The 22509-nt window shown below is 50.0% G+C and overlaps 1 protein-coding gene across 3 annotated transcripts in view; it reads left to right on the top strand.

The window, feature by feature from the left end:
• SH3PXD2A (SH3 and PX domains 2A) overlaps window positions 1-22509 on the top strand; it is a 261615-nt gene that overhangs the window by 74694 nt on the left and 164412 nt on the right. For all 3 annotated transcript variants that reach the window (XM_034931423.4, XM_034931425.4, XM_034931424.3), the window contains exon 3: window positions 14152-14227. In XM_034931423.4, coding sequence (XP_034787314.1) covers window positions 14152-14227 — 76 coding nt within the window. The remainder of the gene's footprint in view (window positions 1-14151; window positions 14228-22509) is intronic.

The following is a 22509-nucleotide window of genomic DNA, read 5'->3' as shown; positions in this document are numbered from 1 at the left end:
GGGTTATGCCAAAGGGAAGGGTACATTACCCTGCTCATGTGCCACTGGTCAGGATTTAGTTCCATGATTGTACCTCCCAGCAAGGGAGGCTGGGAAATGTATTCTAGTCATAGGTCCAGGTATGTGTTGGATACCATGATGGACAGTGGAAATATCGAGGCACAGACATGACTTTCAAGAAGCTCACAGGCTTTTGGAAGGAAACAGTTTCATAAGCAAATCATTAAGTCCAGTATGGTAAGCATAGTTCTAGAAGTGTGACCGATCTGCAGGAGTGATGGGGAGGAGGGAGCTGTGGAACAGCAGGTTACACCTGTGGAGACCTCAGGCAGGCCAGGCAGTGTGCAGGGACGGACAAGCAAGGGTGGCAGGGCGTGTGACTAGAGAGGTCAGTTGAGCAGAGGTCATGAATAGGCTTGTGTCCCACAGGCAGCAGAGAGCCAACAAAGGGTGTGAAGCCGAAGATGAAATCTGCAGACTGGGGAGCAAGTTGCAGCAACATTAGAGACTGGTTCGAACTTAGCACTCTCCTTGCCTGGACCTGCAGAGAGGTTTCACATGTATCTTGGTTTCTCATGCCAGGAAGTTTCTAACGGAGGAGGAAGGGGTGGCAGTGGGGAGGTGACTCTCCAAGTCACCTGGTGCAAGCAGTGCTTCTGGCTGGAGTTTGCTGGGCCTGCCTGACCTTTGAGGGTTCCACTCAGCAACACAGGGCCTGGATGGTGGCTTCCAGTGTCTTCAAGGATGCTTTCATTGCCCTCTCCTGAGTTCTAGGATGGCCCAGCCACTCTTATTTCCTGGGAAGGCCAAAGAGGCTGGTGCTCGTTCACAGCCCCAGGGCTCCATATTAACCAGGCAAGGCTGCAGGGAGGAGCTGAACTCTGCCCGCTTGACCCCAGCCTTCTGCAGTAGTCTACTCTTTCGCTTTTCCTTTTGACAAGACTTTGGAGGAAGAAGGTTCTGAGACCTATGGGCACCTTGACCCATTTGGAATAGAGAAAAAAGTGGGGAATGGAGATGCTTGGGGAAGGGAAGGAGAAAGGCAAGGATGTTAGACTGTCATTTAGAAGTGTTCCGCTTGGCTTCCCTTTCCAGGAAGCCCATCAGGGTTGCACACTGGGGGCCTGCTCTGGAATCTCCTTGCCTTGAGCAGCAGCCTGGGCCCAAGCCCGCTGAGGGTCTGTTTTGGCTTCGTCTTTGCCAAAAAGTGCTCTCTTTGTCCCAGATTTCAGTCTGAATTTGATCCCGTAGTGGCCAGGGCACTTGGGGTACCACAGTTCTAGGCCATTTGGAGGACGAGAAGAATCAAGAACAATTGGGGCTAGGGGTGTGGTTCAGCCGGGAAAAGGTTAAAGCCGTTTGCCTTCCTTCCCCTTCCCCCTTCTTCAGGGCCTCCTCCTATTTTGGATAGTCCTTGCAGTTTGTGTGAGAGAGAAAACTGTCAGGCAGCTTTGGGGAGAATTTCAAAAACCTGTGAGTGGTCTCTGGCAAGGCTAGGGGATGGCTAGAGACCCCCAGGAGGAAACAGAGTGACCACAGCCAGGAACCTGCCAGAAAACACCTCAAATCTGGGCAGACTTCCTTCTCTGCGGAGTGTCACCACCGGCGCCCTGGGCTGGTGCCAGGATTCCTCTGGCTGGCTGTCCCACACACAGATGTTTCTTTCACCACTCTCCGTCCTCTGTACTGACCAGATGGGTCTTCCTAGAATTCCACTTTCACAGTGTTCCTCCTCTGCTCAGCAGCCTCAGGGGCTCCCTATTGCCTGGAGCAGGAAGTCCGAGTTCTTCCTCTGTTTCAGATGACCCCTGCAGCCCTGCCCCTCACACTGCCCCATGTATACCCTCCCTGCTCCAGCACCAGGCTCCCCCAGCTCCCACACTTCCTAGGGACCAAAGGGAGGGACGTTCACAAGCAGCCGGGGCTGGCACACTGGGGTATCAGGAGGATGCTGGGGTGTAGCTCCCATCCATAGTAAGAAGCCGGCCCCGCACGGCGCCTCATGCCAGGCGGGTGGATCGCTTGAGGTCAGGATTTCAAGACCAGCCTGGCCAACATGAGGAAACCCCATCTCTACTAAAATACCAAAATTAGCTGGGCGTGGTGGCAGGTGCCTGTAATCCCAGCCACTCGGGAGGCTGAGGCAGGAGAATCACTTGAACCCGGGAGGCAGAGATTGCAGTGAGCCGGGATCATGTCAGTACACTCCGGCCTGGGCGACAGAGCAAGACTCCATCTCAAAAACAAAAACATAAACATAGTAAGAAGCCATGCCTCAGGTTCTGTGACTCCTGGGGAGACACTATTCCTTCTGCCAGGAGCCAGGCTCAGAGCTGGCCACCTGCAGAATCTCTTATCTGACTCCTTTTGTCACTAGCTCCCCAGGTGCTCTGCTGCCCTGGCCTCATGCTCTTCCCTCTTGGCCAAGGGGAGCTGAAGTCACCTGAGCTATCTGTGTTGGGACAAAGCTCAACAGCCTTAGGATGAGAAAGGGTGTGAAATTATAGGTGAAAAACCCAAAAGGCCTTACAGCTGTTGGAAGTTAGGGTTAGATGGGCTTGGCAGGCGGCCCTGAGCAGCTCCCTGAAAGCAGAAAGGGCTGGAGGAGGGCATCAGAGATCAGGGAAATACCACCGGAGTCTCTTTACCTTCAAACTGGTGACCCCATTCATCTAGCACTCACGGTAAGGCCAGCACACCTGCTCACCTGTATTCTCATTTCATCCGCACGGTGCCATGGGGCGCTGTTTCTACTCCCACTTTACAGATGAGAAAATGGGGTCACAAAGAGATTAAGTGACTTGGCCAAGGTCATGTAGCTAGGAAAGAATAAGCTGGAGTTCTGACTTCAGCCCTCAAGCATTCCACTACTGACTAGAACACTAATAATGGTAAAACAGTGCCAAGGGAGGTGCCTCCTTCTGGGGGTTTCCTCTGTGCCTGGCCTGTGTTAAAGCGCTCTACCTATTCATTTCCCTCCCCCTTTTTTTGTTTTGGAGACGGAGTCTCGCTCTATCGCCCAGGCTGGAGTGCAGTGGCACGATCTCGGTTCACTGCAAACTCCGCCTCCCGGGTTCACGCCATTCTCCTGCCTCAGCCTCCCGAGTAGCTGGGACTACAGGCATCCGCCACCGTGCCCAGCTAATTTTTTTTTTAATTTTTAGTAGAGACGGGGTTTCACCATGTCAGCCAGGATGGTCTCGATCTCCTGACCTTGTGATCCTCCTGCCTCGGCTTCCCAAAGTGCTGGGATTACAGGCGTGAGTCACTGCGCCCAGCCCATTTTCCCTTTTTAACTTCAGCCACCATGGAGGGGAAAAACAGGGCATGGCCCCATTTTACAGATGAGTAGACTGAGGCTCAGGGAAGTTAAGTGGGAATGATGACTCCTGGCATTTGGCAGCACTTGCTTGCATCTTCTCCTTGGATCCTCACAACACGTGTGGAGACAGGCAGGTCCAGCATTTCACAGATGAGGCTGTGGTTACCCAGAGAGGCCAAGCCATTTGCCCCAGTTGCCCAGCAACTTCTTGCAGGCTAGAACTGGAATCCTCCTCTGTTGACTCCAACCTAGTGCTCTTTCTCTCCTGCACAAAGGCCATGGGTCAGCAGGTGGGGGTCTGTGGAATGAGCCCACTGGCGGAGGTTTGGGGACAGGCATCGGTACTTGGGCACCTTTTGGGCATCAGAGAGAGGCTTTCTGTGGCTTGAGGATTTCCCCTGGGATTGCATCCTCCGGCACATCTTTGCTTAATTCACCCTGTGTACATCTCACTGCAGGTGTCGGGCTATCCGCCCAGGCCTAGCATGTTAAATGTCACGTCCTGGCCAGCCCCCACGCACGGAATGAGCTGCTGGGAAAGCCAGAGGCCTCCTCCCCAACCCTGGCCCACGCACGCCAGCTGGGCAGCTCCCCTGGGGCCTCTAGATGCTCAGAGCCAAGCTGGCCCAGGCCAAGACGCCTCCCAGACCCATCCACCCCTCTCAGTCTCCCTGCCGCCTCCCTGACCTCAGGGTTGTAGTTTCCTAAGCACTTTCCCTGGCATGAGGGACGCAGCCTGGTGTCATAACAAGAGTAATGGTGACAGGGGTGATAAGAATAGCTGGTGTGTATGGAGCACTTACTCAGTGCCAGGCTCTGTGCCAAGCACTTTACCTACATTATCTCATTTAATCCTCTCACCCACCTGACCAGTCAGGTTTTGTCCCTGTTCCCATTTCACAGATGAGGAAACTGATTTGAATGCAGAGCTGCCTAGCTATGCACGATTTATTTTTCTTCACATTTTCTAAAATGTTGTGCAAGCACCACTGTGATTCAGGAAGAGACTCTTCATAGTATACGGACAGATATTTATCTTTTAATGGTTACGTTTTGTTTTAATGTGTTAATGGTATGGGTTGAAGTTTTTATGTATTCCTCCCAAAATTCATATATTGAAGTCCTAGCCTCTGGTACCTCAGAATGTGACCTTATTTGGGAACAGGGTCATCAAGATGTAATTAGTTGAGATCATCCGGGAGTAGGGTGGCTCCTAATCTAACATGACTGGTGTCCCTGTGAAAGGGGGAAATTTAGACAGACACACACGCAGGGAGAGCATCATGTGGAGATGAAGGCAGAGATCAAGGTGCTCCTTTTTACAAACCAAGGAATGCCATAGATGACTTACATCCCTGAAGCTAGGGGACAGGCATGGGACAGGCCCTCTCTCACAGCCCTCAGAGGGAACCAACCTGCCCATACCTTGATATTGGACTTCTAGCCTCCAGGACTGTGAGACAATCAAACTCTGCTAAGACACCTAGTTTGTGGTACTTTGTTACAGTGGCCCTAGCAAACTAAATACAGTTAGAATACACACACACACACACACACACACACACACACACACACACAGACAGACACAGACACACACACGCATGCACACACTTTTTTTTTTTTTTTTTGAGACAGTGGTGTCCAGCTCTGTCACCCAGGCTGGAGTGCAGTGGCATGATCATGGCTCACTGCAGCCTCAACCTCCTGGGCTCAATTAATCCTCCCTCCCCAGTGTCCCAAGTAGCTGAGACCACAGGTGCACAGCACCACACCCAGCTAATTTTTAAATCTATATATTCTGTACAGGTGGAGTCTCAACATGTTGCCCAGGCTGGTCTGAAACTCCTGGGCTTAAGCAATCCTCCTGCCTTGGCCTCCCAGAGTGCTGGAATTACAGGCATGAGCCACGGTGTCCGGCTATACACTTATGATTTGAAGACAGAGAAAGGGGCCATGAGCCAGATAATATAGGTGGCCTCTTGAAGCTAAAAAAGGCGAGGAAACAGATGCTCCCCTAGAGCCCAGGGATGGAAATGGCTCTGCTTTCCCCAACCCAGATGCTGTAGACAGCAGCTTAGTGAGTGTGTGTTATTATCGAGCAGGCATCTGAGACCTCCCACCTGTCAGTCCCCATCCCAGAGACTCCAGCCACATGTAGTGCCGTCCTTGAGCTGGGTTCTGAAAATGACTTCTCCATCTCGTCACACTGCTGGTGATGCTTTAGGGCACCCTAATTACCCCTGAGAGTGGCACATCAGGCATCTGCCCTCATCCAGCCCTGGTGCCAGCTGTGTGGTCATCCTCAAGTCACTGGAATAAGTGATCAGGAGCCTCCACCCCGGATCCCAGCACTTTCTCTGACATACGGCAGCATTTCATGGAATCCGTGAGCAAGGCAAATCACTCCCATCCCACTGCTTCCTGTAGCAGTCCTGACAGGCCCACTGCCGAGCATAAGTCCCTGCCATTCCTCCCCCTGGAAGGCCTTCCTCCCATTTCCCAGCTCTCTATTCAAGGCCTGGCTCTGATGTCTCTTCTGAGACATCCTTTTGCTCACTCCAGCCACACTGATCTTGTCCTTTCCTAAACTCCCATCGCCTGGCTTTTCATACCACTCAGCAGGTCGACACCCACTTAATGCTGCTAGTTAAGTCCCTTGTACCCATGTGGGTGTCCCAGCTCCCACTCGGATCACAGACCATGACTGACACTCCTGAAACCTGCTGATGTGGTAAAGGCCTGGTTGGGAAGGGACTTGAAGTAGTGAAGGCTTGCATGTTTTCCAGAAAATGGTCAAAGAAGACTTCTTTGACTTGTTAAGGAACTTTAGAACCTGGAATGGGCTCCCTGTCAAAGTTGGGGTGTGTTCTAGCACCGTGCTTCCTCAGCGTGGCATGAGCCATGTCCCAGCTAAAAGCATCCCAACTCCTTGCCAGGGTGGACAGATCCTCTCTCTCTCCTCTCTCTCTCTCCCTGGCTGTTCCTTCAGGCCTATCTGGGGGGCCACTAGTATGGAAATGGCAGAAGAGTCACTTAACTTGAATATAGATCATTAGAAATGATCAAATCTGCATAACACCCCAGGCGTCCAGCTGGGACACCGGAAGGGCTGCACTTTAGCAGCAAGGACCTAAGTAAGACCCTAAAGTAAGGCCTACTGTAAACTCACCCTAATCAAACCCAAGAATAAGTCCTAACAATATCCACAGAGGAGACAGAATTTGGAGGTTGAGTCACATCAAGTTAGAGGTACTTGGAAAATACCTAGGACTTTCCATAGATCCCCCCTAAGAAAGCATAAAACTCTGCCTATGTAAGTTTAAGGTGATTAACCATTACTTGAATTGGCTACTAGAACAAAAATCAACACTTTTCAGAGAAAAATAACAGAATCCAGAGTCTCTACAGCATATTAGCCACAATGACAAGTATAAAATGAAACATTACTAAGTGGTCAAAGAAATAAGAAAATATGACCCATAGGTGTAAAAAAGTACTAGAAACTAACACAGAGATGGCCCAGATGTTGAAAGACTTTCAAACAGTTAAATAACTAAAGGAAAATATGGATTTAATGATTAAGCAGATAGTAGAGAAATGGAAACTATACAAAATAGAGTCAAATAGAAATTTTGAAACTTAAAAGTGCCATAATTGAAATGAAAATTTCACTGGATGAGCTTAACCACTAGTATGGAAATGGCAGAAGGATCACTTAACTTGAATATAGATCATTAGAAATGATCCAATCCGTATAACAGAGAAAACAGAATGAAGAAACACACACACAGTCCCAGAAACATGTAGTACAATATGCAGTCTTCTGACTTACATGTAACAATAGTCCCAGAAATAGAAGAAAATTATAATGGAGTAGAAACAAAACTTTTTAAAAAATGGCCACAAATTTTCTAAATATTGTGAAAATTGTCAACTTTCAGATTCAAGAAGCCCTGTGAACTCCCAAAGAGAATAAATATAAAGAAAATGGCTAGGCATGATGGTTCATGCCTGTAATCCCAGCACTTTGGGAGGCCAGGACAGGAGGACCACTTGAGGCCAGGAGTTCAAGATCAGCCAGGGCAACATAGTGAGACCCTGTCTCTACAAGAAAAAAAGACAATTAACTGGGTGGTGCACACCTGTAATCCCAGCTACTCAGGAGGCTGAAGTGGGAGGATCACTTGAGCCCAGAAAGTCAAGGCTGCAGTGAGCTGGGATTGTGCCACTGCACTCCAGCCTAGGAAACAAAAGCTCGACCCTGTCGCAAAGAAAGAAAAGAAGGCTGGGCACAGTAGCTCACACCTGTAATCCCAGCACTTTGGGAGGCTGAGGCAGGCAGATCACTTGAGCTCAGGAATTCAAGACCAGCCTGACCAACATGGTGAAACCCCATCTCTACTAAAAATACAAAATATTAGCCGGGCATGGTGGCACACACCTGTAATCCCAGCTACTCAAGAGGCTGAGGCAGAAGAATCGCTTGAACCTGGGAGGAGGGGGTTGCAGTGAGCCGAGATTGCACCACTGCACTGCAGCCTGGGCAACAGAGCGAGACTCCGTCTCAAAAAAAAAAAAAAAGAAAGAAAGAAAAGAGAAGAAAAACCACACTTATCATTATTGTCCCTCTCTTCTTCTGTGATGCTCGCTGATGTGTCCCCTGCATGTAACACAGGGGACTGCTTAGTCCTCAGCTAAGTAGAATGAACAAATGAATTCTGAGGTTTCCCGCAATCTTGCATGGTCCCCACAGAGACTGGGTGGCCTTGTCTCTTTTTTTCTCTTTTTTTTTTTTTTTGAGACAGAGTTTCACTCTTGACACACAGGCTGGAGTGCAATGGTGAGATCTCAGCTCACTGCAACCCCCGCCTGCCAGGCTCAAGCGATTCTCCTGCCTCAGCCTCCTGAGTAGCTGCGATTATAGGCGCCCGCCACTACGCCCAGCTAATTTTTGTATTTTCAGTAGAGATAGGGTTTCACCATGTGGTCAGGTTGGTCTCGAACCCCTGACCTCAGGTGATCCGCCCGCCTCAGCCTTCCAAAGTGCCGGGATTACAGGCGTGAGCCACCGCGCCCGGCTGTCCTTGTCTCTTTTTAAGGGGAATTTCTGGGTCAGGAAAGCCACCAGCTTTTTGTAGTAATGCACCCTTTTTTCTTGAGCTAGATAGAAAGGGCACAAGGATGAAGGTTTGAGGATTGGGGCCTGAAAGCTTGAGTCTCTGGGAGCTCCACCCTCTGGGAGGGGCGAGGAGCCGGCCTCTTGGGTTACAGATGTGCCCCAGCTGGGCTAGCCCGTCCTCCCCTCTCCCCTGCGTGGATTGCTGCGGAGCCCTGCCCTGGGAGAGCTGCCGAATCAGCTTTCTCTGGCTGGAGCCAGCGCGTGGAGCCCAGCTGTCCCCTATCTCTCACACGATCCACCCTTTAGATAAACAGCCTGGCCGCCTCCACACACTGCGAGGTTCTGATGTGGTTGCGAGGGGCTCCATTAGCCAAATGCCTCTCACTCCAGCCAGGACCCTGGCGATGGGCCCTGCTTTTCCTCCAGCCTGAGTCAGGCCCGTGCTGGAGTGACAGGAGAATCTGCTTCCTGCCTGCAAAGGTGGTCCCGGAGAACGCTCTGCTGGGCGGGGCCTTCCTGCCTCACCGCCCCCGCGCCCAGCCTTCTTCCTCCCAGAGGGCGGGGCAGCAGGTTCAGGAGACAGCCTCGCTCAGCCCCGATTGTTTTATCTGTGGAAACTAGCCCTGCAAATTGGGTACTGACCAGGTTACAGAGCCCGCTTGGCAGCCTGCCTGGCCCTCTAGGAGGGGTGACATTTGAACTGTCTCTCACCGCCCGCCGCTCTGACGTATTGAGGGCCAAGATGCTGAACTGTGCAGCTTTGCAAGTACAAGCGCCACACAGAATGAACTCTTACTTGGTTTGCTCTGGAGTCTGAGCCCAGAGATTTGCTTTCGTTGAAAGCTGACCTGTGGGCAGAAAAGGTGTCCCTGGCAGCTGGTTAGCTGTGCTTCCGTTTTCCGCGGCCAGTGGTCCATGGGGGTGGGGGATGACTGACGGACAGCAGCTCCGGGGCTCTGCTGGTTTATCCTGGTGGTGGGATTAGGTGACAGGTGTGGCTGGGCTCAGCACCTGAGGTCCTGCCCAGACCTGCTGAATCAGAACTTGCCAAGAGCTGCAGATGCATGTTGAAGGTTGTGAAGCCTGGCTCCTTGATGTGAAGGCTGCAGGGTGTGTGTGTGTCTGTGTGTGTGTGTGTGTGTGTGTGTGTGTGTGTGTGTGTGTGTGTGTGTTTTGACGGAGTCTCGCTCTGTCGCCCAGGCTGGAGTGCAGTGGCACGATCTTGGCTCACAGCAGCTTCCGCCTCCGAGGTTCAAGCGATTCTCCTGCCTCAGCTGGGACTACAGATGTGCACCACCATGCCCACCTAATTTTTGTACTTTTTTTTAGTAGAGATGGGGTTTCGCAGGCTGGTCTGTGAACTCCTAGCCTCAAGCAGTCCTCCTGCCTTGTCCTCCCAAAGTGCTGGGATTATAGGCGTGAGCTACTGCGCCTGGCCATAAGGCTACAGTTTAACTTATTTCTAGCACCTAAGGCAGAGCCTGACAAGGAGAAGGCATACAGTAACGGTTCTTGGGGGAAAGGAATGAATGCATGAGTCCTGCCTGCCCCTGCCCACTCCCCACAGCATCACATTCCCTCTGCACTGTGAGAATCTCAGACTCTTAGGTCTGAAAGAGATGGAGGAGTCGGAGAACATATGCACGTCAGAGCTGGGGAAAAAATGTCAAGTTTTTGTAGCCTAACTCCCTTAAGCCCCAGAGAGATATAGCACCTTGGGTGAGGTCTCACCACTTGTGGTGGAATAGCGGGTCACCTTGTTTCAGGAGACAGGTGGTTGAGATAAGGACAAAGCGTTCCATACCTGGGTGCGTGTTGCTGGGCCCACCTCTCTCCTCAGACATCTCTGTACCTCTTCATCAGAAACCTATGGAGTAATTTCTCAGAGGCCCCAATAACATGTTAGTTATCCATTTATGAATTCTCATTCTTCTTATGGAAAAGATTTAAGGTACTTATAAATATGCATAGAATACAACAAGATAAAAAGTAAAAAGAAATGCATTGTTATTAAGGAAGTGTGCGTAGACATGTGAACAAGGGGATTCACGACAGTGCTATATATAGTAGTGAGAAGTCAGAAACAACATAAATATCCAACAGTAGGGGAGTGGGTAAATACACTATGGCAGCAATATCCCACCACCAGGATAAGCCAGCAGAGCCCCGGAGCTGCTCCCCCTGTCAGTCATCCCCCACCCCCATGGACCACTGGCCACGGAAAACGGAAGCACAGCTAACCAGCTGCCAGGGACACCTTTTCTGCCCACAGGTCAGCTTTCAACGAAAGCAAATCTCTGAGCTCAGACTCCAGAGCAAACCAAGTAAGAGTTCATTCTGTGTGGCACTTGTAGCTGGCAATATCCAGACATTGAAATTCTGTGTCCTGATTGAGAATGCTGACGTGTCCTGGGCACAGTGGCTCACACCTGTAATGTCAGTGCTTTGGGAGGCCAAGGTAGGAGGATCGCTTGAAGCCAGGATCTTGAGACTAGCCTCACAGTGAGATCCCATCTCTACAAAAAAAGTTTTTAAACTAGCTGGGCATTGTGGCACACACCTGGTCCTAATTACACCAGAGGCTGAAGTGGGAGGATCACTTGAGCCCAGGAGTTTGAGGCTGCAGCAAGCTGTGATTGCACACTGTGCTCCAGCCTGGGCAACAGAGTGAGACCTGGTCTCTTAAGAAAAAAGAACATTGATATGAAAGTATTCATTGACAAGGAAAAATGTTCATTATATAGTGTAAAAGTATTGATGGGTTCATTTTATTTACATGGATGGAAGAATGCCTAGCAAAGATAGATATCCCAAAATATTAATGTCAGGGAGAGAGATTATGAGTGATTCTTAGTTTCTTTTTGACCACCCACTGCTATAACTTCTAGTTTTTTCCCTTAGCGAACATGAATTCCTTATGTCATAGTGTAATATAGAAATGAAATCTACAAAAACAGAATATGGGTGAGGAAAATGGGAAAAGGAGAAAATAGGAGTCCTAATCTGTATAGAATTTATTTGAAAATGTATTAATTTTTAAAATCCTTTGCTGAGCATTAAGGTGTAGGAAAGAAAAAAAATCCTGTTTAGAGTGTTATGGCCCAGTTGCTGTTTTTACACATAGCAGGCAATTATTAATGTTTGAGAGTTTGACTTAAAACATTGAGAACTCACGTGGCCAGGCGCCGTGGCTCACACCGGTAATCCCGGCACTTTGGGAGCCTGAGGCAGGCGGATCACTTGAGGCCAGGAGTTCGAGACCAGCCTGGCCAACATGGTGAAACCCCATCTGTACTAAAAATACAAATGTTAGCCAGGCGTGGTGGCACACACCTGTAATCTCAGCTATGAGAATCGCTTGATCCTGGGAGGCGGAGGTTGCAGTGAGCTGAGATCGTGCCACTGCACTCCAGCCTAGGTGACAGAGACAGACTCTGTCTCAAAAAAAAAAAAAAAGAAGAAGAAGAAGAAGAAAGAAAAAGAAAAATTCATGAGCCAGCTTTTGTTAAATATCCATCTGTATTCAGGGAAGTGAAAGTTAATCATGCTGCAGTCTTTGTCTTGTTTTGAATGTAATCACCGGTGACCTGCCCTTCATTATGTGGGATCTAAATAACCTGGGTATATTGGGTAATGATTATGCAAGAGACAATCCTAAAATTGTGTGTTAGAGCTGGATGGGTGGACAAATGGATGGATGGATGGAAATAAATGCGTGCGCGTGCGCGCACACAAACACACACACACACACACAGTCTAGCCTAGAACCATGCTATAGCTTGGATATTTGTTCCCCCCAAGTCTTATGTTGAAATTTGATACCTGGTGTCGGAGGTGGGCCTAATGGGCGGTGTTTGGGTCATGGGGGCTGATCCCTCATGAATAGTTGGTCCTGTTCTCATAGTAATGAGTGAGAGCCAGTTGTTAAAAAGAGCCTGGCGCCTCCCCCTTGCCTTCTGCTTCCAGTCTCGCCCTGTGATCTCTGCACATGCCCACTCCCCTTCCATGCCGTGAGTGGAAGCAGCCTGAGGCTTCACCACATGCCTAGTAGATTGTGAGCCAAGCTAAATAAGATTCTTTTCTTGATAAATTACCCAGCCTTGGGTCTTCCTTTATAGCAACATTAAACAGACTAAGACAAACCGCTTTTCACCACCTCAGTGCTAACACCTTGGTCCAAGTCACCTTCAGTAGGATCCTAACTGGTCTCCCTGCTTCCACCCTGCGGTCCATTCCCTACGCCGTAGCTAGAGCCGTCTTTTCTAAGTGTGAAGCAGATCGTCTGTCTCTGCACAGAACCCTCCAGGACTTCCCCTTCCATCACGATAAGCCCTGAGTCTTCACCACAGCCTCACCAGGCCCTCTGTGCTCTGGCCCATCCTGCCACTCAGATCTCATTGCCTGTCCCTCTCATCCTGGCTCACTCCACTCCAGCCACATCAGCCTTGCCAGGCTCTTTTTGCACGTCCTGCTTCCCTGCCTGAAATGTTCTCCCTCTCCAGCGTAGCTTGCTTCCTCGCCCCCCTGCAGGTCTCTGTAGAATTGCTAGCTCGGGGTCAGGCCTTCTTTGCCGCCCTATATAAAATGACAACTCCTGTACTGTTCCAGTACCATATCCTACTTGATTTTCCTCCGCAGCACTGATCTGATCTTCCCTGGCACATGACATTCTTATTTGTTTGCTGTTTGTCTCCCTCCACTGGAGTGTAAACTCCCTGAGCGCAAGAACTTTGTCTATTTTCTTTACTGCCCTTTCCTTAGTGCCCAGTGCTGTAAAGTGGATGCTCAATATATATTTGAAAGACTGATTGGACTTCAAAGATCATGTGACTGATCCTTCTCATTCTACCAAGGAGGGGCCTGAGGCCCAACCTTGAGAGGCTCCATTCCTTGCCTGAGATCACACAGCTGGGGCAGCAGGACTAGATCATGACTCCCCTCCTGCCTATGCCTCAGAAAGGAAATCAGCCACACACAAAGGGGCCCTGGCCTCATCCATCCTGTCTCCTGTGTGTTTTTCCAGTTTACATAGAATTTCAGTCCAGAATAGCGAAGAAAAAAAAAAAAAAAAAAACAGTTGTTCCTCCAGAACCCTGGAAACTCTTCCAGTGGGTCCATCCTTGGAAAAACAGCAGCGACCTCAGGGTGGGAAGGTAGGAAGTGGAGGAATGGTCTTCCGGCAGCGGGGGCAATGGGATGGATTTGGTTTTGCAGTTAAAATAACAGCTGGTTCTGTTTCCACAGCACGGTTCTGGAAGGTGGGTGGTCTGTCTAAAGTATCAGGTGGGGCCTTCCCCCATCCTGGCCCAAGAGGGTTCGGGATGGCCAGTGGCTGAAGGATTCACCCCACAGACGAAGTAGGAAAGAAACTAGGCCCAAAGGAGCCTCTGGAAACCCTACAGGCAGCCTGGCCTGAAAGCCTCTGGTCCCTACCCCAGCCTTGCTCGGGGTCATCTCCTGACACCTTCCCCTGCACTCCTACCCGCTCACTGAGATTGATCAGATGCCCTCTTTGATGCAGAGAGAGCTTTGGCCTCCTCCCTCTCATGCCCCATGTGGTTTGTTAATCATCTGTGAAATGAGGGATCTCAGGCGTCACTCATCCGTGTGAGGACACTGGGGCCCTGGAGCAGTGGAGTGAGTGGGGAGGGGATGATGAGGAATGTTCTGGTCTTCTGAATCCTGTCCCTCTGTCTGTCTGGCTTCTCAGATGCAGCTTTTGGATAAGTTTCCCATTGAAGGTGGCCAGAAGGACCCCAAGCAAAGGATCATCCCCTTCCTCCCAGGTAAGCATTGCGTGGCTCCACCCAGGGATGGGGGATACCCGGGAAGGACCAGTCCTTCCCTTAGGCCCAGAAGAGTACTAAGAAGCAGATTCTGGGCGGGGCATGCCCAGGAATCTGCATATGAACAATTCCCCCGGGGGATTTGGAAGCTCCAGACTGTGAAGTCCACTGTCCTCCAAGTGGCTTCTCTCACCATTACAAGACCGTCTCTGCTGGCTCCTGGCCTGTAGCTTCTGAGGAGTTTCTCAGGCTCCTGGACTTTGGTTTCCTTTTCACAAAAAGCACAGAGAGACCAAGTTCTGTGAATGGATGAAGAGCTGCAGGCTGAGATGTTTGTACTGACTCCCATTCTAATCACGGATAACCTTAAATTGAGCACACTCCCTGATCTGATCTCCTCCAGTCCTCACGTCACCTTATATGGAAGAGGAGGCTTACACCATTTTGGAGTGTGTTTAAGGCAATCAATTACATTATGTAATTTAGAGGAAAACTTCTCAGGTGTATCATAACCTGTTATTTTGATGATGTCTTAAGTGTGTATAGAGATTTATAGCCGTGGAGTGCTTTTTTATTTGTTATCATATGCACATCTCTATACCGAGGTGTGTACTATAATCTCCTCCAATGGGTGAAGAAATTGGGGTTTAGACAGGTTAAAGAACTGCCCGTAAAAGTGGCGGAGCTGAGGAATAAACTCGGGCCTCCTGGTCCATGTCTGGCTCTGCCCTGCACCAGATAAGCGATGCTGTCTCTTGGCTCTCCAGAACCCCTACCGTTCCCCAGAAGAGCTCCCTTCACAGTGGGCTTCCCCCGGGGCTCAGACTGGCCCTGGACCTGCACAGATCAGGACCACAGTGATCAGTCAGACCTTGGCAAGAAGCAGGGCCTGCACCTTGCTAACCCCTGGCACACTGCCAGCCCACAGCCAGTGCCTACTTGCTGACTTGAAAACAGATGTAGGGGCACCTCCCTCAGAGAGCGGCTCCTCTCTGAGAGGCGTTTCTCCTGCATTCCTCCATCCTCAAAAGCAGCGAAAGATGTGAGTCCCTATGACCGCCTGTCCTCAGAGTCCTATGCTATAGCTAGAGATAATTAGTTTAGCAACAAGGAAGAACTTCTAAATTCCACAGTTTGGGCAAGACTGGAACTAGTCAGTGAGGGTGTAGGGACTCTCGGCCCCTGGCCTCCCCACACAGGGGCATAGCATTGCTCCTTCATTCCTGGCCCAGGAGTTCACATGGGGTGACTTGCATTCCTTGCTTGGCTTTGCACTGGGTCTTGAATGGAATGTCCAGCATCCAGGTTGGTGACAACCTTAGATGGTGCTCCAGTACAGTCTGGAAGCTCAGTGCCAGAGTTTGGTAGCCCAGCTGGGATGCTGTGGGCACAAGCGTCCTAGAGGCAACCTGAGGCCACAGCGTGTTAGGCTGGCCTTGGGGCATGAAGGTCGCCTGTTTGCTCCAGAAGAATGGGCTTCTCCCACTTCTTCCTCAGCTAGCACTCCAGAGAAAGAGCGCCCCATCACCATTCCATCAGCAGCTGTTTACCAGGGCTCAGCCTGTCAGAGCTGATGGGGCTGGGTGGCCTGGTGAATTAAAGGGAGATCTGAATTTGTTTTCCTCATCTACGGAACGCTCAGGCTAGTGGAGAGACCTGCTCCATCATCCCAGGACCATTTAAGGCAGGATGTGACTGTACCACTGTGCAATTTGAGGGTGACTGGAGAGGGAGCTCAGAGAACAGTGACCTCATTGTGAGCTGAGGAAGTCAGCAGAGACCTCCTGAACAAGGGGGGCCTGGAGCTGGCCCCCACAGGATGGGTAGGCTTGGAGGGTGGAACACAGGGCAAAGGCTTGTGTACTGCCGCTACCTCAGCCCCTTGTCTCAGGAGTCAAACTGCCCGGGTTCACCCTGGAAACCCTGGCTCTGCTGATTACCAATACAGAGAAGTTGCATTAACTTCTCTGTGCTTCAGTTTCCTCATCTGGAAAATGGGGATAATGATAGAATGTACTTCGTGGGGCTGTTTCAAGCATAAAATAAATGAGTGTATCTCAGGTGCTTACAACTACGGCAGCTCCTAGTAGGGGCCAAATAAATGTTAGTCCTTATTATTACTAATGTTCCATACATGCCTAGCATTTTACACCACAATTTACATATATAATCTGATTTGATCCTCCCAACAAGGTGATCATCCCCATTTTACTGACTAGGAAGCTGAGGCCAAGGGAGGCTAATAGACTTGCACAAGACTACACAGCCAGGAAGCACAGCCCACACCAGAGCTGTCATTCCTGACTCCTGGGCCAGGGCTCCCTTTCACATCAGCTGCTCAGGTGCCGAGAACACAATAGCTGCCACAGGACTGAGGACCTCTCTGAACTTCAGTTTCCACTTACAGGATTGCAGTGAGGATTAAAAGAATTTACGCAAAACACTTTGCACAAAGTCTGTCTTACAGTAAATAATAAGTGGCAGCTGTTAATCAAGAAGGTCACCTGCCCCCACACCACCGTCACCTACTGGGAAAAGTCAAGCATGGAGACACCTTCCAGCTCCCGTGCAAATGTGACCTGTGCATAGCAGGTGATGTTGTCAGGAGGAGTGAGGTTGACTCGCCCCCACCCTGTGCCCTTCTTTTTCCTGGTTTGGCTTCTTTTCTTGCCTTGCTCCAGCAGGGTTCCCTCTTAGACTCCTCTTCAACTCACTCACTCTCCAGGACTTCAAAACACACATTGCTGGCCATTTGGAATCCTACCCCGGGGTTCCCAAGCCCTGTCCCTGGCCTTCCTCCTGCTCACTAGAAACTACCTTAACCCTGTTATGCTCTGCTCACTCCTTAGCTCAGACATGAAGGAAAAAGATGGAGGAAAAATAACGCAACACAATCAGAACCTGGCCAGGGCAAGTTGAGTGGGTGTGAGGATTCCCCATCCACCCCCACCGCCCTGATGCACAGGGCTTCCAGGAGGAGAGGGTGTCAGAGAAGGGCAGTGATGAACATTGCCTGTCTTAGGTCAAGTTCGTTAAATGCAGAGCCTGAGACGAGGATTCGCCTGCTAGTGGCTTTTGAGGGTATGCTCTCACGTGAACTTCCTGTGGCAGGGAAGGAAACAGGATGGGGCAGAAGAGGAAGTGAGGCAGAGATGTGTGTTCAGCTAAGTCTAGCCTCCGCCTGATCCCACGGGGAGCTCTGGAGGGTGAATGGCACCACAAAACTGTTCCATCTTAGGGGACAGCTTTTATAGCCCCCCCGACATCAGTCATCCATTGTCTGTGGGCTGCCTCTTCTTCCAAAGGGTGTGGAGCATGGGCATGATGGTTCTGATGGCCGGGGGCATGCATCTGAAGAAGGGGGCAGCTGGAAGCCCCTAGCAGTAGCCCACACTCACAGCACTGAGGGGAGGAGCCGCAGCTGGTACAGGGGCTCAGGACAGCATCTGCTATACACACTAACACCAGCTCAAGGCTCTGCTTCTGCTTCCCTGCCTCTAGGGAGGGTGTCTGAAGGGACCCTGCTGATTCCTCCAGGCTCACCCCCAGCAGCAGTGACTCAGCAGAACTCCAGAGAACTTAACAGTCTTTCAACCCCAGGGAGGGTTAGCAGCCAGCCTTGAGAATAGCCTTGCCAGCCCTTTGCCTCACCTGAAATTTCAGAGCAAGGAAATCCCAAGGGGTGGAAGCAGAGAGCACCTATTATTTCCAGAAGGGTCTCAATTTTAGCTCCAGAGATGCTGGGATGTGCTGAGCATTTCTGCTGCCCAATTGTGGAGTCTGCGGGATGTGCTTGGAGTGTTAGGCCAGCTGATTTGCTTTGGCCCATGTGGCTGCAGGCTGATGGCTGAGGGCTCATAGAAATTTTACTGGCTGGTGGAGCTGACAGAGAAATTAGAGACGAAGGGAAACCATGGCTTGGTTACATGCTTGCCCATCTGCCAGTCAAATCCTGGCAGAAAATCTCACACATGGGCCGTAAGTCTTGGGACCTAGGACACAGGCTTGTGATATGTCTGGGTGGTGTAATGGTCAGTTCAGGGTCAGCCTGTAGATTTGAAAAGTGGTGAGTGCCTGGGGCTCCTGTGGTCAAAGGCAGAAGCTCCATCCCTGGAGAAGCTGACCCAGACAGGGCCCATTGGCTCTTGGGGGACAGAGGGAGTGTTGTGCAGTGGTGCTGAGGTTGGGGGTAAGGATTGGGGGTCTGTGAGTAGGGCCAACAAGGTGGTAGAGTGGGGAGCCAGTACACTGCTGACCCAGGGGGCTGACATTGGCATATCCATCAAATCCTATAGAAAATTTTGTAGGGGAACTGCCCGTAAGAGAGCCCCCGAATTGTTTTCATCAGGGCTAGAACCTGCTTTCTGGACCCTGGAAGTGAAAATCCACTGTGTCTGGGACCACCAGCCTTTATGAAGTCTGCAGAGCCTTGGAAGGGCAATGAGAAGCTGTGGACCCACGTGGGACTGGCAGTTCTCCAGCAAGGCATCCTGGGAAAGAAAACCCAGACGTTTCATGGTCAGGAAGGGGCAGAGAGTTACTCCAGAGCCCAGACACCCTGAAGAGTGGTGGTGGGGGCAAGGGGTAGAGGGAAGGAAAGGGAGCCCCCCCAGGCCTATGCCTCCAAACCCTGTATTATGTGAGACTGAGGGAGACACACCCATCTCTTTTGCTGGCCTTTGCAGCCTTCCTTTGAGACAAGGCCCTTATCCGCCTCTGTCATGTTTCTATCATGAGGCTGGATGGGGGGTGCTTTGTTAAGACATGTTGGGCGCAGTGGCTCACACCCGCAATGCCAGCACTTTGGGAGGCTGAGATGGGTGGATCACTTGAGGCCAGGAGTTCCAGACCAGCCCGGACAATGTGGTGAAACCCCCATCTCTGCTAAAAATACAACCAAAAAGTTAGCCAGGCATAGTGGCACATGCCTGTAGTCCCAGCTACTTGGGAGACTGAGGTGGGAGAATCACTTGAACCTGGGAGGCAGAGGTCACAGTGAGCAAGATTGTGCCACTGCACTCCAGCCTGGGTGACAGAGCGAGACTCTGTATCCAAAAAAAAAAAAAAAAGACGTGTTGATTGCTCCTAGTGTGTGCCTAGCCTTATCCTAGCTACTCTGCATACCTTCCCTCCAGTCTCACTGCAGGTGGCTTTATCCCCATTTTAGAGAGAAGTCAAATCACTGTCCACCATCACTTAGCCATACAGCGGCAGAGCCGTGATTCTTCCTATGGGGCCGTATGTCTTTCCTTGGGCAAGAAGGAATTGCCACAACAGCCTCAGCTAGACTCTGTCTTTGTCCCTCCCTTCTTGCCTGCACACCTCCCAGGTTAGGGATCTGAGAAGTTCTGCCTGAGACAGACCACTGGGAGGTCCAGCCCCTCCCTCGGGCTGTCATTGCTATCTCACGTTTCAGGAGTGCCCTGTGTGGGCGGCAGGTGGCTGGAACCTCACGGGGACTCAGGTGACCTGTAAGGGTTCTCTCACTCCATTGAGTGGCCGAGGTAATTACTCACCAGCACAGAGTAATTGATATTTTTCTTGCAATTAAACCACTTAACTTATTATTTTAATGATTACAAATAAGATAGTCCCAAGGCTTTCAGAGTGCTATCTTCCTTTAATTATGATCTAACAAGTTTGGCTATTTGGTTTCCTAACAGCATTTTTTTAAACTTTTTATTTTGAAATAATTAGAGACTCACAAGAGGTTGCAAAAATACTACGCACTCTACATTCCCCCCTCCAATTCCACCACTGTACTGCAGGGTAGCTGGCATTATTCCCATTTTAAGGAGAGGTCAAATCACTTTCCACCATCACATCACTTCCCCTCAATGGTAACATCTTATGTAACCGCAGTATATTATCAAAACCAGGAAATTAATATTGGCACAACTCAACTAACTAGACCACAGACCTGAGTAATTGATTTTTATTTTAGGGAGGTGGAGAGTGCTGTTAAACAAGCATGTCAGCTGGTCTTTAGGAAGGAGGCAGTGGTTTGATAATAGTCCCTGAGAAACTGCACTCCCAGGCCCAACCTCTCAGCATTCCCATCCTCAACAAAAAGGCATATTCCAGAAACCTGTGCAAATTCAGCTCTTTGGAACAAATCACATGATCTTTTAGGTGTCCAAAGTATTATTCTATTCAAAAGAGGCATATAATAAATCCTGTTGCAAAGCAAGGAACTTTTAAAAAATATATTCTTTTAAGTATTCTTGGCTGGGCACAGTGGCTCATACCTGTATTCCCAGCAACTCAGTAGGCTGAAATGGGAAGATCACTTGAGGATAAGAGTTTGAGACCAGCCTGGGCAACATAGCAAGACCCTATCTCTAAAACAAACAAACAAAAAACATATTTTTACTCCAGCTCTCTTTTGATTAAAAAAAAAGGTGTTCATCTTTCCCTCGTTACATATACATATTTATTTTATATACATATATTGTATTGTATATTTTATATTTTATATACATGTATATATTTTAAATACATATATATATCTTTTTGAGACAGGGTCTCGCTCTGTTGCCCAGGCTGGAGTACAGTAGTACAGTCACAGCTCACTGCAGCCTCCACTTCAGAGGCTCAATCTGTCCTCCTGCCTCAGCCTCCCAAGTAGCTGAGACTACAGTTGCGTGCCACCATGCCTGGCTAATTTTTGTATTTTTTTGTAGAGATGGGGTTTTATCATGTTGCTTAGGCTGGTCTCAAACTCCTGGACTCAAGTGATCCACCTGCCTTGGCTTCCCAAAGTGTTGGGATTACAGGTGTGAGCCACTGCACCTGACCTGGTTTACATATATTTTTATACTTTGGGACTTCTCCTGTTCCTCCAAGTTCCGTAGGTGTGACAAGACGGGCTCAGATGAATGCCTGCATATGCAGTGAGTTACTTTATAGGAGGGGAGCCTGCATCTTTTCATAATGGATGGTAAGCAAACCTGCCCTTTTGCTCCCAAGATGGACACTATCCTTAGTCCAAGACTATTTGCAAACCTGCCGTATGCCCCAGAGCAAGGCACTACCTCTGTCTTCTAAGGCTGTTTGCTATGCAAGCACCTTTGAAAAGATCATCCAAAACAAAAAGCAGTTAGTGCCTTGTTTACAAGACATGTACAACAGCAGGAGGCCCAGGGAGAATTGGCTCAGAAGTGTGCCTTAGCGCTTTCTGAGGTCTCTTGCTTTTTGGAGGGGTGGACAGAAATCAATTTCCTTAGGACATTGGGCCAAGCGTGGTGGGGTCACCAGCCTCTCAGGGCAGCCTACTGTTTACTTGGAATTTTCTGCCTTGTTTTAGAAGATGATTGTGGAAAATCCATCTCCTGTTGCCCATCCTGGGATTGGAGTAGATTTCCTGTGTATCCCGAGTTTGCTGGCCTGAGGAGACTCCCTGAGAGGAAATGGTCATTACGACATGAAGTAGAGTGTGTAGCTGCTGATGTAAAAAGCAAACAACTGCGGCCAGGGATCGAGGGACTTCAGAAGCCAGGCAGTGGGGCAAAAAGAGCTGCACTCCCTCTGCAAAGGCTGTGCGAGGTCCCCTCCCACTAGCAAGCCATCTGTGTCTCTGTGCTGGCTGGCACTGGGCCTCTGGGCTTCCAGAAAGCCCTTCATCCTAATAGCTGAGTTAGTCCCATGCATCGCTATCCATATCCCCAGGTTGATGAGTCCTGGAGAAGTGAGATTGCTTAGGGAGAAAAGTGAATCTATAACCATAATCAAGGTAGGCGTTGCCAGCCTGCAGACAGTCTTGTGACCTTATGAGCTTAGAGGTATATTTTTAGTCAGCAGGCATGCTTGCTTCTTTTGTACTGACTCGCCAGTTTACGTAACGGCCCTGTAATGAAGAGGCAGTTTGGAGCCACAGTGCAGAGGGTGCTGGGTGAATTGCAAGCATGTTCTCCGGGGCCTTCCTCTCCCAGCCCCCAGAGCCCTGTGCAGAAGATCCGGTATTTGTTCCAGCATAGAAGGAAGCAGGGGGAAGGGATGTCTTTAACTAGAGCTGGTCCGTGGCCCCCTCCCTGGGCTATAGGTGTCTGTGTGTGTCTCCACCAGGCACCAGCTGAGAAAGCCCTTCCTGAAGGGCCCTGGATGCTATGAGGGAGGTCGTGGCTCAGAGATTTCACCAGACTGCAACCCCCAAGGGAGAGAGGTTGAGAAGTTTCTGGGTCCCACAGGTGACCTGGGATGTCAGGAAGAGCCAAACTATGTGATGGAGAAGGAAAAATAGGGTCTGTTGGTAATTCTGGGGTTTAAAAAGGTCAACAAGATTA

Source organism: Pan paniscus, chromosome 8 (genome assembly GCF_029289425.2).
Source record: "Pan paniscus chromosome 8, NHGRI_mPanPan1-v2.0_pri, whole genome shotgun sequence".
Taxonomy (NCBI): domain Eukaryota; kingdom Metazoa; phylum Chordata; class Mammalia; order Primates; family Hominidae; genus Pan; species Pan paniscus.
The sequence above is the reverse complement of the archived record's forward strand: the minus strand, read 5'-3'. Positions and strand labels throughout refer to the sequence as shown.